The sequence below is a fragment of the Littorina saxatilis genome, linkage group LG17 (assembly GCF_037325665.1).
Source record: "Littorina saxatilis isolate snail1 linkage group LG17, US_GU_Lsax_2.0, whole genome shotgun sequence".
NCBI classification, from domain to species: Eukaryota; Metazoa; Mollusca; class Gastropoda; order Littorinimorpha; family Littorinidae; genus Littorina; species Littorina saxatilis.
The window spans coordinates 37114194-37130762 of NC_090261.1; the positions used below are offsets into that span (position 1 = coordinate 37114194).

The window sequence follows — 16569 nt, forward strand, 5'->3', positions numbered from 1 at the left end:
AATTGACATTGGTTTTTTATTTATTTACATGTATAGGCAGGTTTCACAGTATTGTGTTCAGCAATTTACTATTTACACACTCAAATTCTACAAAATAAATGTTGGCACACAATTCAAAGGACATGTTTTTCCAACAAAGTGAGTTTGTTACAACTAAAAACAGTAAATTTTTTTATAGTCCTGGTCCTTATTTATATCTAAAACCCAGGCGCAAAGCGGCATACCCTGAAAACGCAAAAAAAGCAATACGGTCATCCTATGCATGCATATAGCTCATATAGCCAAAACCGTTGAAGATAGAAAGACATTTATTGAACAAAAAATATGCCCCACATCATTCTTAACAAGTTTTGTTCTTGTATGTACATCAAAATATTGATTCTCAAATGAATGGTTTGAAAAAATACGACTTCCGGCAGACCTAGACCGTTTTGAAGGAAAAAACCGTCTTTTTTTTCAAACCATTCCATGGCCATCAATATTTTCATATACATGTAAGACCAAAACGTGTTAAGACTGGTGTTGTGCATCTAGTTTGTTCAATAAATGTCTTTCTATCTTCAATGGTTTTGGCTAGATGAGGTAACAAGAGAAGGATATGGGCATTGGAATTACGTCAACATTTCGAGCATTGTCACAGATGAAACATTTACTGCAGGGTGCTCCTGATTAACAAACCGAGAAAAACTGAAAATTATTGAAGAGAAGACATGTCTGAACAGTTTATAAAGAGACAAGTTTGCAATCATTTGTAAACACCATTATTGTATGGAGGAGTAACTGTTCCCCTACCCCCTAAGAAGGTATTTCTGTCCGTCAACCACGTGAGCGATCGCCACAAATCGAGGCATCACTCGCATTTCAGTTTGGACACACCGGCTGATTGCAAATGCACAGTACGTGTTTCGACACTGAAACGTGACGATTGAGCGTCAAAATAGTTTCTTAAAACAGTCGAAAATGGAGTTAAATGTGACTTTAACACTCAGTGGCGATCGCTAGAGTGGCGATTGTTACTAGACGGACACTAGAAAACCTCAGAAAATGTAATTACTTTGCGATTTTTTTAACTGAAAAACTGTTGCGGTCTTTTTCTGTCGAGCGCGAGCGTCAACGTAAATCAACGTGAGGTCACTTCCTCCCCAAACGGTTAGTTTTTGAATGAAAAGAAAAATGTGGCGATCGTTACATTGTTTAGACGGACAGGATCGCAACTTTGAAACTCGGGTCACCGTGCCTCGATCAAGGGCAAATTGACCTCGGCAACATTATAACTCACTTCAAGGGTGCACAAACTTGTATTTGTACAGTATACAAAATTAGGTAAACTTGTGTTTTTGTCCTGTGAAATCACAATTAGTTTCGATGCTCTTGATATCGCTATGCGGACGGACAGATCCGAATCCCCATACATTTTTTTTGCGGAGCTAGTATAAGTTAGAATTTGTGTTATGGATATCGATTGTTGTTGAAAAACAATCATTTCAATGTGTTCTGGCACTCTCAACCACCACAGCATTGATACTTGTGCATGTGTGTGTTGGAATTTAGTTCTTTGTTTAGTGATGCTGTGGCAAAAGTAAATTCATCCGTCCGTATTTTGACGATCGCCACCATTCACACGCACATAAATAAACACATTATAAAAAATTTCAACTTTTATTTTCAAAAAAGTATTTAAACAACAACTAGTTTGCATGTTAATACAACAAATACAGCAGATTCTCACAGATATGGATTTAAAAGACTAAGCAAATCTGAGACTATCAAAATGGCCTAATACCATGAAACCTGCCTATACATAAAAAGTGTCCACATTTAATTTGTTAATATTTTTCCTGTAAAGTGATATTTTCTTTTCTGTTTCAGATAGAATTTGAGACAAGCATCTTAGAATTCTTTCAAAGCCCGAATGGATCGCATTCCAGTACAGGAAAGGACCAAATTCGTTGAACTTTACTTTGCTACCAATTCTGTGGTTCTCGCCCAGCGCGCTTTTCGGAGAGAGTTTCCTAACACACACTGTCCATGTGCGAGAACTGTGAAGCGCCTCGTGGATAAATTCAGGAACACTGGTAGTCTCGCAGGTAACAATAAAGGACATAGTGGTCGACCATTTTCTGCTAGAAGTCCAGCTAACATTCAAGCAGTAAGGGACCGTTTGCAGGAATCCCCACGAAAATCAACAAGGCGGCTGTCACAGGAAGTCGGTATCTCGAGGACATTTGTACGAAGGATCATTCACAAAGACTTAGGATTGTTTCCGTACAAGATACAAATTCTCCAACAACAAACTGATGCAAACAAAAAAGAAAGGTTAGAATTCAGTCAAAGCATTTCTCAAAGAATTGAAAACAACCCAGGAGTTCTCGACCTCATTTTCTTCAGCGATGAAGCCCATTTTCATTTGAGTGGACATGTCAACAAACAAAACATGAGATTTTGGGCACCTAATCAGCCCCATGAACACATCCAGCCACCACTGAGCCGCGAAAAAGTAAAAGTGTGGTGCGCAATTGGCAAAGGAGGGGTTGTTGGGCCCTTCTTTTTTGAAGACAATGACGGAAATCCTGTGACTGTGAATTCCGAACGTTACATCGAAATGCTACAAAGGAAGTTTATTCCAGCCATCCGAAGAAGGAGGAACATTGACATCTACACAGTTGTCTTCCAGCAAGACGGAGCACCACCTCATTGCTCAAACAGAACTCTTGAGTACTTGAGGCAACACTTCCCCGGCGACAGACTTCTTTCTCGCGGAACAGACAATCCCTGGCCTCCATACTCACCAGACTTGAACCCTGCTGACTATTTTCTTTGGGGTTATTTGAAAGAAAGAGTGTACACAGGCAATCCAAGGACAAGTGAAGAACTGAAAGAAAGCATCAGAAGACAGATCAGAAGGATTCCTGCAGAGATGCTTACAAGGGTTGTGGACAACTTCAACGTTCGTCTTGCAGCTGTCATTCAACAACGCGGAGCATGGATTGAGCACATCATCAACTATTGACTCTGTGACTCTGAAAATGCATAGATTTTGATAAGATTTTGTGCATACAAATCTTTAACATTGTAGTCTATGTGGAATGAAACATGTTGTAAAATAATAATTTCTATCTCAGTTATTGCAAAACAAAATGTGGACACTTTTTATGGCCCACCCTGTACATATCTAACGAATAACTGCCTTTTCCATGAAACAAATTTACTGCCTGTCGCCCCCCCCCCCCCCCCCGTCACACAATGGTATTTTATTGTCATTTCCATCATGAATATTAATTTTGTGTAATGTTGTATTTTTAGGGCCACGTAAAACAAGCTTTTGCTTGAGCTTGTGTGCTCTGTCAATAGTTTCATGTCTTGTATTTTGAATAACTTTTTGTTTAAATCAAACAAAAGGCTGAGAAAGTGCCAGGTACGTGTGTTACCTGTATCATCTTGGTGTGTAGCCCTTGCCCCATCTCCACACCTCCGTGAGAAACGAGCACCGACCCGTCGGTGTAGATGTGTACCAGAGCCCCTCCCTACAACACAGCAAAGAAGTGTGACAGCGCACAGGAAAACCCGGTGTAACATACTAGTGGTATATCGGTTTCATTCTGTGAGTTCGACAGCTTGACTAAATGTAGTAGTTTCGCCTCAAGCGACTTGGCTTTTTGTTGTGGTTTATGTATCGATTTAGGTCTATTTAAGAGGGTGGTTGGTTGTTGTTTTTTACAAAATGAGTTGTTAACGCTGTGAACTATAGAAAAGTGTGTGTGTGTGTGTGTGTGTGTGTGTACGTGCGTGCGTGCGTGCGTGGGTGTGTACCTGATTCATGTCCAGCTTAGTGAAAGACAGGCCAAACTTGGTTGGGAGAATGGCCAGACCTCTCTTTCGCCATCGGTTCTCGCTGAAGCATAACACACACACACACAGAGATTGGATTTATGGAGGTCTTAACAGAGAGGTTTTACTGTATATTGAAATGTTACTACCGCACCTCCACAAAAGATGCAAACTTTCACTCATACTCTCTCACCAAGACACAACACACACACACACCACACACACACACACACACACACACACACACACACACACACACACACACACACACACACAGCAGATTAGCAACAATACTTTAACCAAAATTCTACACCACGTTTTGAAATTGTTGATTCTGCATGAACAATTTCGAAATCCAACTTCGTTGCGGAAGCTTTACTCGTTACTAAAAACAGAACAGGTATTTCTGGGAAATTCAGTGTTCGAAGAAGGTAACTCACTATTTATTTATTTATTTATTTATTTTATTTTATGCAATTTATATCGCGCACATATCTCAACCACGGATTCAAGGCGCAGGGATTTATTTATGCCGTGTGAGATGGAATTTTTTACACAATATTTCACGCATTCACATCGGCCAGCAAACCTCAAGCCTATTAGGGCGAGCATTCACGGCCTATTATTCCAAGTCACACGGGTATTTGATCACTAATGCGGTAATCGAACAAACCTTGTCGAATGAACTTCTTTGATTATAGATAAATGGTCGGGGCACTGCCGTTTGGTGATAAATGCTGATTATAGTAAGAGTTTAACAAGAAGAGCAAACGCTCGATCGAGTCACTTTCGCAGTTCTGAATATTATATGAGGCATCAGATGGACAGGAAGAAATTGCTATTCACAACACAATGAGTCACGTTCACATAAAATTTGAGCCCGGTCACTTTTATAGTTTCCGAGAAAAGCCCAACGTTAAGTTGTGTGTTGCCGAACAGAAAAGGCTAGTTATCTCCCTTGTTTTTCTGGTAACGTTCGTAAAAGGCTACAGATGTAAATACTTTGATGTAAAGAATAATCCTACAAAGTTTCAATCACATCCGATGAACTTTGTCAAAGATATAAAATGTCTAATTTTTCCTTTGACGCTGACCTGTGACCTTGAAAAAGGTCAAAGGTCAACGAAACCATCGTTAAAGTGTAGAGGTCATTGGAGGTCACGACTAAACAAAATATGAGCCCGATCGCTTTGATAGTTTCCGAGAAAAGTCCAACGTTAAGGTGGTGTCTACGGACGGACGGCCGGACAGACTAACACTGACCGATTACATAGAGTCACTTTTTCTCAAGTGACTCAAAAATGGAGGAGAATTGAAAGATTAGAAAAACATTCTTGGCTTGCCGAGGGACTCCAACCCGACATTACCGGACAAGTGGTCTGGATCACTACCAATTACTGCGTTAAACTGGGCGTACTGTGTTTAGCTATCCCTACCCAGAATTCCCTCTTGTCTAATTAGAGATGTTGAAGGCTTATCTTTGTGCGATGACGCCCTGCGCTCGTTTTATTATTTGAAGGGAAGCAACCGGTTGCAAACGGGCGTCAACATGAGGATCGAGCAAAGAGTACTTGTAAGATGATCCGCTTGTGCTCTTACCTGTTAAACTGGTCAACTTTTTGGCGTCTTAGGTCAAAGTTGCTCATTTCCGTGCACTCTTGCCAGCATCTCTGCAAGGTCACTTGCTCCAGTTTCTGGTTGAAGTGAGTGAGGTCCCCTTCTTTGTAGAAGTTTATCTCTCTTAGCTACAAACACACAGAAAATGAGGATGGATCCTTGGCTTTGTAACATGTCAGTATGTGCTTGTTTCTTTAGATTTCAGCATAGAGAGTTTCATTTAAAAACTAATTAACTGCTTTTTTTCTGACAAAAGTCATAAACTCACTCGCGATAGTTTGGTAAGTTTGCCGGTATTTCAGCCGGAAAACTCTCTAAATGGAATCGGTAACCGGCCGTGTACATTCTGCACAGGTCTTAAATTCCGACGTTAGGACAGTTTCTTCCAGACAAATGGTGTAATAGACTTGCTTTGACTGTTTGGCGTAACACTAACAGAGTAGCCTAGAGATTCAGACTTCGTACTTGTGTAACCAGATCCACGAAACACTCAGATCATATTCGGAGGCAAAGCTACTCAAACAAGAGTAGGTTTGGTCTAAATTAAAAACTACGATGTGATCGCAAAGGTGCGTAAGTGCATACCAGAGGACAACAGCAGCCTGACCCTTTTACAAACAGCTCTCTACAATCCACAAGTCTCACTTCTAACCGGAAGCCAGGAATCCTTGACCTATTAATAGCTCAAGGCGGATCGACAGACAACTCTGTAAAGCAGCTGTTGTGAAACTGCGTCACCCTGTCACACTTGAAAAAGAAAAGTTAAAACAAAAACAGAATAATACATGTAATAGCTTGAGTGATCATTTTTCTAAAGCAAGCTTAGTTTACCATATACCTTCTCAGGCGCCATGTTGAGGCAGGACGCGACATGGGCAATCCAGGCCTCTGCTACGATCATGCTCTGCGGTCCTCCGAAGCCTCTGAAGGCAGTGGTTGGAGGGATGTTGGTCTTGCACAACCACCCCTTGGTCGTTACGTTGGGGATGTTGTAGCAGTTGTCTGCATGGAACAGGGCACGGTCCATCACCTGGTGATATGTAAAGTATGATGTTTTATATCATTATTTTTGTTGTTTGACTGGCTGTCTGGCTGACTGGCTTACACTCCCCCTCTCTCTCTCTCTCTCTCTCTCTGTGTCTTTTTTCTCTCTCTCTGTCTTTTTTTTCTCTCTCTCTCTCTCTCTCTCTCTCTCTCTCTCTCTCTCTCTCTCTCTCTCTCTCTCTCTCTCTCTCTATCTCTCTCTCTGCGTCTGTCTGTGTGTCTAGTAAGCGAGATTTTGTTTTCATTTATCATATCCAGTATGTCTTAATTCTGGTTGGCTATGTCTTATTTGTGATTAAATTGATGTTTCTTGCTCTGTCCAGTTCTTTCATTGTTTCTCTCCTTCTCTCAAAACTGTTATAGCCTGATACAGACAGAGAAGAGGCGTCTCCGCTAAGCAGACTAGGACTCACCCCAATGCTGAGATCCAGAGAGCTGCCAACGTTGGCGTACAGATCCAGCTCGAGAGCCAGAATCTTGCCTTCACTGGTGAACCCTACACGGTAGCGACCCAGAAACGGGTGGCGGGTACCCGATATTATCATGTCTTCGTCACGGTCCAGCATGCAACGAACAGCCCGCTTCGTTCTGTGAAGAAATTACTGTTATTAGCATTTTTATACTTGTTTCTGTTTGAATTATAATCAATTAGAAAGGTTACGTAATAGAATGTATAAATATAGACAAGGGTAAAAAAAAAAAAAAAAATCTGCTATAACAGTGGGTGGTTTTTTACATTTAGTCAAGTTTTGACTAAATGTTTTAACGTAGAGGGGGAATCGAGACGAGGGTCGTGGTGTATGTGCGTGCGTGCGTGCGTGTGTGTGTGTGTGTGTAGAGCGATTCAGACTAAACTACTGGACCGATCTTTATGAAATTTGACATGAGAGTTCCTGGGTATGAAATCCCCAGACGTTTTTTTCTTTTTTTTTGATAAATGTCTTTGATGACGTCATATCCGGCTTTTCGTGAAAGTTAAGGCGGCACTCTCACGCTCTCATTTTTCAACCAAATTGGTTGAAATTTTGGTCAAGTAATCTTCGACGAAGCCCGGACTTCGGTATTGCATTTCAGCTTGGTGGCTTAAAAATTAATTAATGACTTTGGTCATTAAAAATCTGAAAATTGTAAAAAAAAAATAAAAATTTATAAAACGATCCAAATTTACGTTCATCTTATTCTCCATCATTTTCTGATTCCAAAAACATATAAATATGTTATATTTAGATTAAAAACAAGCTCTGAAAATTAAATATATAAAAATTATTATCAAAATTAAATTGTCGAAATCAATTTAAAAACACTTTCATCTTATTCCTTGTCGGTTCCTGATTCCAAAAACATATAGATATGATATGTTTGGATTAAAAACACGCTCAGAAAGTTAAAACAAAGAGAGGTACAGAAAAGCGTGCTATCCTTCTTAGCGCAACTACTACCCCGCTCTTCTTGTCAATTTCACTGCCTTTGCCATGAGCGGTGGACTGACGATGCTACGAGTATACGGTCTTGCTGAAAAATGGCATTGCGTTCAGTTTCATTCTGTGAGTTCGACAGCTACTTGACTAAATGTTGTTTTTTGTTTTGTTTTTTTTTTGCCTCAGTTGCATGCAGGCCGCTTCAAGCTGAAAAATAAATGAAAAGAATGAAACCCTAAGGGTTTTTTTTTTTCCTCTTCCTTTTCTCTTCTTTCTTTCTTTCTCTCTACAGCTGAGCGTCCTTCTTCATTGGCGTTTTATATATTTATCAATTGTATGTGGTTTTCTACAATGGACAAAATCTTGCATCTTTAATGTTGGTTATTGTCTTACATTATGTCTGTGTTTGGGTTGACTTAGGTGTTGTTTGTGGCGGTGTCATGATGGAGTTAACATAGTAACAATCACAATAAGTAAGAGGAAAAGCAAATTGTAAGCGTGCTAAAGTTTTCTTAGTAACAGTTCTCTTTTCATACAAGTGGTGTTTATTGTAACAATGTAAGTTCCGCCTTTACCCCGGTACCGTTCTCCTTTTAGCGAAACGAAAGAAAGAGGGGGCGGTGAGGGAAGCCACCCATGCGTTGCTCAGAATCACAATAGCCCGCTCAGAGAAAAGTCGCTCTGGATTGGTCTATGCAACGGGCTCACAACGAGGCAAATCGCTTCACGATGGCGACGAAGAAAGCACGATTGCTGCGAGATATGAAAAAAGTTGTACTTCTTAAACTAGTAGACGATTCGGTCAGTGAAATCGTCAGAGAGAATGTAGTTATGATGGGAAATTTAGCTGGGGTAGTCCAGGAACCTTGAAAAGCGGTGGATCCCTCGGGTCACGTCGAAAACCACGCCGAGAAGATCGAAACACGCTACACGGCATCGCAGTGTAAACACCGCCGCCATCTTGGATAACGCGGCGGGCGGTGGGCGAGCATATACCAAAGCCGCTCGCCGAGTGCTTCGCGAGCGCTTTCCTGCACTGCCCTAAGAAACGGCTTTTTGTCATTCGCACTGCGAGCGACCCGTGGCGAACCGCTCTGGGCAACTCGTCTCAGAAAAGAAGTATATATGATACACTATTCTACGTTTCGTATTTGTTTCTCTTTGTCAAACATTATTATAATATCAGTGGGAGTTCCGTATCTATATTTGCTTATGCACATCTTTCCTATCAAAATCAAGTGATTTATATATTTGCATTTTATTGAGTCAGCACCATTAATATAACCACACAAAATATGTTCTACTCCAAAGACTATTCTTATTTTATATTTCTCATAAATAATTTGTTCAACGTATCTCCATAGCACTTTTATTTTCTTACAATTAACAAAGAAATGTTCAACGTAATCTATTTCGGTTGGACAGAAGGGGCATCTCACACTATCTCGTATTCCAATTTTATACAGAAGAACATTTGTTGGATAAATTGTGTGTAATATTTTCCAGTGCAGCTCTCTTAATCTGGATTCTTGGGTTACATTTTTGGCCAGGTTCCAATGTGACTGGTCGACATTAATGCCAAACATATCACGCCAGAAGTTGATAGATCTCGGGGTAGTGTACTTTTCTTCAACAATATATTCACGCAATTGCCTGGCACTTTTAATACTCGTTTTATTGAAAAGAAGATTGTTTTGTCTATTCAATACAGGTTGGTTAGGATCATAATTGCTTTTCTTAATATATTCAGATACTGCTGATCGAACTACAATATATTCCAAGTAGAGGCCAGGTGAAGCGTAAACACTTGCTTGGATAGCGGGATAGGACTTGATACCGTGATTACCTAACATGTCTCCTACATACGTAATGCCTGACCGGGCCCAGTTCTCATAATACAGAACGTTATTTTGATAACTTATACTTGGATTGTTCCATAAGCAGTTGTCTTGCACGCAATCGTTCTGAGAAATTGTATTATGTTCTAACCATGTTCGAGCAACAACTGTCCAAAATATCGATTTTATTCTTCCAATTCCCTTAAACTTAGACGGTCGAATAGCTGTAGTAAAGCAGGCAAAGCCACAACCGAACCCTTCAAAATATTTGTTTGGGATCCATGTCCATTTGCATGAAAGGTTGCCGGATGAGAGTTTGCTTAACCATTGACATAAGAAGGAGTTTTGCATTGTTTTGACGTCTATCATATCAATACCACCCTTTTCGGTACTGCTATTTAAAACAACTCTTTTTACTTTTTCAAATGCTTTTTCATTACAGTCTTTTTTTCCTCCACAGAAAACGATATAATATTGTGTTTATTTCCTGCAGCACTTTGTCAGGGATACAAATAGATTGCATTAAATAAACTAACTGCGAGAGCAGAAAAGTTTTGATAATGCAAATTTGTCCAGGAATGCCCAGGTTCCTTTTTTCCCAAGTGAAGATGCTTTGCTTAATTTTATCAATTTTACTTGACCAGTTTAGTTCAATTTCGGATGCGCTTTTCTCGCTGTTAAAGTTTACTCCTAATATTTTAATCTGCCGAACACATTTTACCTCAAAATTAAAATTGATATTTTTACTTCATCCAATTCCCATTGCTTCAGACTTTAGCTTATTCAAGCACAAGCCTGACACCTCCGAAAATACGTCTATAATCTGTAGAACCATTGTAACGTCATCCGCGTCTCTCAAAAACAAAGTGATATCATCGGCGTATAATAGAATTTTTAAAATATTTCTACAAGTTACATTAAGGCCTTTTACTTCGTTGCTCTGCCTAAATCGTATAGCCAGAAATTCCAGACCAATAATAAATGCCATCGGTGAGAACGGACATCCTTGTCTAATGCCACATTTTACATCAAAGTTTTCCGACAGCCACCCATTGTACACAATACAACTTCTGGTTTCATTAAACAACACATTTACCCATTGTATAAAATCTTTTCCAAAGCCAAATTTACGAAATGCACAAATCATATATTTTTTGGATATACTGTCGAATGCCTTTTGAAAATCCAAGGCTAATAAAATCCCAGGTTTCCTATTAATTCTGCAATATTCAATCACATCGTCTATAGTTCTTATAGTGGATGAGACATGCCTTCCTTTCATATAACCGACCTGGTCCTCATTGACCACTTTATTTATTACTTTGCTCAGTCGATTTGCAAGAGACTTGGCTAAAATTTTGTAATCAGTGTTTGTCAGTGAGATGGGTCGCCAGTTTGTAAGTTTGTTTTTTGGCAGATCTTTTCCTTTATGCAATAAGGTTAATACTGCTGCCCTTTGGGTGTAGGACAAAGAACCATGATCAAAAGAGTAATTAAAGGATTGCACAATTACATCCTTCAGTTTACACCAAAATATTTTAACAAATTCAGTAGTCAGACCGTCCAGACCGGGCGAAGACCCGTTTTTCATCATTCTAAGAGCATTGGAGGCTTCTTCAATGGTAATTATACCTTCACATTGTTGCATTTCGTCTTCACTTAATTTTGGAAGTTCGCACTCGCCACGGAAGTTGTCAACACTGTTAGATACAACCGAATCAGGTATGTTTATTTCACGGCTATAGAGGTTTGCATAGTATTCTTTTTGTGTTTTTAAAATTTCAAATTGGTCATGTATCTTGTCTCCATTCTCCAATTCAATATTCGGAAATAGTTTTGCATTTGCCCGTACTTTTTCTAGATTGAGGAAAAACTTGGGTGTTCTTTTCCCCCTCCTCAATCCATTTAATTCGAGATCTCGTTTGTGCGCTCTTCAATCGCTCTTGTTCATAAATTTCAAGGTGAATTTTAAGTTCTTCGCGTTTTCTTAGTAAAGTGACGTTATCAGGTTCCCTAGCAAGATCGGATTCACAAGATTCAAGTTTGTTGTACGTGTCAATCTGCTTATTTTTTATTGAAAACTGCACGTTGCTTACTGAATCGGATCGTTTCCTCGTTTATTTTTATTTTTAATAATTCCCATTTTTGTTCAGGGTTCTCCTGCTTATTTTCATCAAGGTAAGTGTCAATTACACTATTAATTTTGTACACATATTGCTTATCTTTCAAGAGTAGATTATTACATTTGTAATAACCCGGTCCTTTCTTGCCGTTAGAGAGTTTTAGTGTAATACGTACACCTCTGTGGTCGGATGTTGGGACAGACATTAAATTAGTCTCGATCACTGTGTCCATTCCCTCTTCCGTTGTAAAAATATAGTCCAACCGTCTGGCTATAAACTTGTTAATATTTATTTTGGACCATGTATATTCCCTAGTCTCGGGATTAAAAATACGCCAGACGTCATTTAGACCACACTGTTCGACAAAAGAGTTGAAAAGTTTGACTTGTGCGGCAGGGTGTTTTTCTCCACTAATGATATCAAGGTTATTATCTCTAACACTGTTAAAATCACCGCAAACTATTTTAATCATCGAATTACTTTTGTTGATCTCTTCAGTAAGAACAGCAAAAAATATTTTCATTTCTCTGAAAGTGCTTGGAGCATACACATTAAAAATAGTTGTTTCTTTTCCATTAATAGACAGGTTTATGGATACAATTCGTTCATGCTGACACTCGATGGACCAATCGAAGGAAAACTGCTTTCTTACAAGAATAAGTTGACCCTTCGAGTGTTTTGTTCCTTCAGTCGAGATTAATTCACCTCCCCATTCTTTTTTCCACGTTGCTACGTCTGCCTGTGTAATATAAGACTCCTGAATACAAATTACGTCATATCTTCCTTCTCTCAGTGGACTAAATAGTTTTTTCCTTTTGGTAACATTTCTCAATCCTCGAACATTTAAGGACAATATTTGTAAATTTTCCATACTAAAATATTAATATGTTTTAGTAGTAGTTCCAACTCGCATCCAAATCGCAATGGCCAGAAATCACAGTCCATTAAACATGCAGTAGTGAAGAAATCTTCTCAATAAGGGACATAATCATCCCGTCTCGGTTTCTTTGGCGTTTTGTTCTTTGTTGACATTGTCGACATTGGCTGGTGATTTGTTAACATCAGCGCACTTCTGCTGTTTCTGAGGCTGAGAGAAAAAATCACGGTTGCGGTCCTGTGATCGGTATCTCTTCACAGATCCCGAGCGGCTTCGCGATCCCGCCGACAGCGTAGCACTCCTCGGTGTACGAACAGACGGTCAAAAATTCGCGAAAAAGTCGGGGGCGGCGACGAGGTTGGTGGTGGAGGACGGAGCCCTGTCACTGGTTTGCACCGGCTCGTCTGTTGTAGTTTCAGCCGCTTCAAAAGACTTTTCGGTTTGCGCCGGCTCGTGACTTGTCGCAGTTTTGGTTTCAGAGTTTTTCTCGGTGGCTGTCTGGCAGTCAGGACTGCCACGTCTGTGACCTGGTAATCTGCAGTCTCTGCAAACTACTTCATTTTCGCACACTGACACATGGTGCCCATCCAACAAACATTTGCTGCACACTACCTTCCTCGGCACGGACTTCTGTTCCCTATGATAAACAGCAGCGGTGAAAATGCTTACAGTCATGGTTTTCTCGAGAGGGACAGGGGGCACAGTAATGAAGACAAAACGACCCCCGGTCAGAAAACGAGTCAATTTTCCATCTTTGTCTCTAGCTCTCTGTTGCTTAACTCCTGAACGGAGCTCGCAACCGAGACTGACAAGTGAGTTTTCGATCTCAGAGTCGGCTACCGAGAGAGGGAGATTGTTAATGAAAACTTTAATTGAGGGCTTTTCAATGCCGAGATTGTCACGCAACGAAAAAGGGTTTTCACCACATACCTTTAAGGCGACGTTCCTCAAACTCAACCCTTGAACAAGCAGAGTGTTGCGTGCTTCTCTGGTAGCTGCGTAAATCCTCCACAGCCCCCGAATCTCTTGAGCTCCGAGAACACTTTCTCGTCCAGAAACTCTCTCGGCAGCCAAACACACTTCAAGCACAGAAACACTGTCACTGTCGGACAGGGGAATGTCTCTTCTTTTCAGAAAAACAGGGTTAACACCCGAGGCCATGGTATTTCAAACGAGAGAAGAGAAGAAAGGAGAAAAGAAAAAGCTAACACATTCGGTGATCATACGACGCAATAGGTCGCGAAGAGTTGACAGCGGGAAGAGCGATGAGTGCTCACTGTGACAACTGCCGTGTACCGGAGCGACGAGAAAAACGTGACCGCACGCCACGACTGCCGCCAACCGAATGACTAAATGTTGTATTTTCGCCTTACGCGACTTGTTTTCTTCTTTTCTTCGTATGCGCTACAAACTTATCACAGAGAGACGGGAAAATAAGAATGCGCAAACCTGCTGGTTTGGAATTAGACGATTCCTATATCTGCTGCAATAACTTACTTGCGTGCGGCCACAGCACTCGGGATGATGAGCGCTGCGCTTCTGGTTTCCTTTCCACCAAACCCTCCCCCTGCACACACACATTAAACCACGTTGCTGTCATCCAACAACAACGACGATGGCAACAACAACAACAACAACGCTTACAACAACAACAACAACAACGACAGGGGAACAGACGGCACTGCACGTAAAGGCACACTCGACCAAAGCACGCACAAACGCACGCACGCCCACAAACACACACACACAGAGTTTCACCCAACGGACGCAGAAGACAATGAAGAACATCAACAACATCAGCAATACATAAAACGATGTTGTCCATCAACGTAAATTGGAAAAGACCAAATACACACAAAAAAGGCATACAAAGGTATTTTTTAAATGATGAGCGCGATCGACAATTTTGAGGTCTTCAGAAAGTGTTTTTTAAATATGAAGAAAGTTCTTAGATTGACTCAAAACAAAAATGGAGAGTCTGATAACAAAGGAAGTAAAAGAAAACGGTGACTCCTTTTAGTTTTTGGCCGGAAAATATTAAGTCAATATGAAAAAAACTCAAATAAAAACAAGAAGAGCAAACGCTCGATCGAGTCACTTTCGCAGTTCTGAATATTATATGAGGCATCAGATGGACAGGAAGAAATTGCTATTCACAACACAATGAGTCACGTTCACATAAAATTTGAGCCCGGTCACTTTTATAGTTTCCGAGAAAAGCCCAACGTTAAGTTGTGTGTTGCCGAACAGAAAAGGCTAGTTATCTCCCTTGTTTTTCTGATAACGTTCGTAAAAGGCTAAAGATGTAAATACTTTGATGTAAAGAATAATCCTACAAAGTTTCAATCACATCCGATGAACTTTGTCAAAGATATAAAATGTCTAATTTTTCCTTTGACGCTGACCTGTGACCTTGAAAAAGGTCAAAGGTCAACGAAACCATCGTTAAAGTGTAGAGGTCATTGGAGGTCACGACTAAACAAAATATGAGCCCGATCGCTTTGATAGTTTCCGAGAAAAGTCCAACGTTAAGGTGGTGTCTACGGACGGCCGGCCAGACGGCCGGCCGGACGGCCGGCCGGCTGGCCGGCCGGCCGGACAGACTAACACTGACCGATTACATAGAGTCACTTTTTCTCAAGTGACTCAAAAATGTACTGCCTAAATTGTCTTATCAATAAGTTCAAATACACAATAATATGAAAGGTCAGTACATTTGAGATGACAGTAAAACTAACCTAGTCTCTTGACTCGCACCAGTATTTTGTGCTGTGGAACATCTAGTGCCTTGGCAACAGTGACCTGAAAAAGAGGAAACAAATTAAAAATTTTAGTAATAAATTTTCATTTGATTAATATACTTACCCAACTCACATATAGCAATTAACCCATAGTTCAGTGCTGATACCGCCGTACGCGTCCCCTTGGTAACAAGGAAAACGCCTCTAAAAAAGAGTGACCGAGACCCGTAAGGGTGTCTCGGCCAGCCCGAAAGCGAGGCAGCCTTCCATATGCGCGCGCATATGCCACCATCTTGTCATTCTACACGAAGCCCAACTCACTTCTTTTTTAGACCCAAATACCCCCCACAGCGGGGAGGCGGGAGGGAATAAACGATGTGAGTTGGGTAAGTATATTAATCAAATGAAAATTTATTACTAAAATTTTTAATTAAATTACATATCTTACCCAACTCACATATAGCAGATTGCTACTATAGGAGGAGGGTAATCACCAACTTAAGACCGCAGCACCTACGCTGCAGCCACAAGAGCCGGCAAAGCCGAATTGCCATCTTGCCGCATTGCAGCAACATCTCTCAAGCAGAAATTGAAGAAAACATCTTCAGATTACCCATAAGCCTCCGCAAGGACCTCTGAAAGGAGCCCTGAGCGAAGCACAGCCAAACAAGGCATCCAAGCTCTAGCTTCAAGAGTCCTGGCTGTTGTAAGCGGAAACACCGCTCTGACATCGCCTGACTGGCTCTGCCACCATGCGTAGGCTTGCTTAATGGTCATTAACAACCACATAGTCAAGATAACCTTCGAGATACCCTTCCCACACACCGTGTTGATGGGTATGAACAATAACTTTGAGTCTTGAGCGAATCAGTGAAGACCTAGACAGCTAGGTAGCTGCCTAAAGCCCTGACAGGGCAAATTGACTGATTAGGGTCTCCAGGAGCGAGTATATCGCTCAAGCGGGGAATACGAATGCGAGAAGAAGATTGTTCAGACCTTTGGATTCTAGCGAGAAAATTAGGCCTGAATCTCAAGGAGTAGGAGCCATCCCTCTCCAGAGAAATATCTTTAGCGAGACCGGGC

The 16569-nt window shown here is 40.7% G+C and overlaps 1 protein-coding gene across 6 annotated transcripts in view; it reads right to left on the reverse strand.

The window, feature by feature from the left end:
• Nucleotides 1–16569, reverse strand: part of LOC138951649 (xanthine dehydrogenase/oxidase-like) — a 104463-nt gene that overhangs the window by 20993 nt on the left and 66901 nt on the right. For 5 of the 6 annotated variants that reach the window (XM_070323185.1, XM_070323186.1, XM_070323184.1 and 2 more), the window contains 7 exons: nucleotides 15484–15547; nucleotides 14243–14312; nucleotides 6903–7077; nucleotides 6284–6475; nucleotides 5428–5573; nucleotides 3811–3892; nucleotides 3429–3524 (listed from right to left, as the gene is read on the reverse strand). In XM_070323185.1, the coding sequence (XP_070179286.1) occupies nucleotides 3429–3524; nucleotides 3811–3892; nucleotides 5428–5573; nucleotides 6284–6475; nucleotides 6903–7077; nucleotides 14243–14312; nucleotides 15484–15547 (825 nt within the window). Of the gene's footprint in view, nucleotides 1–254; nucleotides 2873–3428; nucleotides 3525–3810; nucleotides 3893–5427; nucleotides 5574–6283; nucleotides 6476–6902; nucleotides 7078–14242; nucleotides 14313–15483; nucleotides 15548–16569 lie in introns of those variants that run through there. The other variant, XM_070323189.1, reaches the window with a different exon arrangement.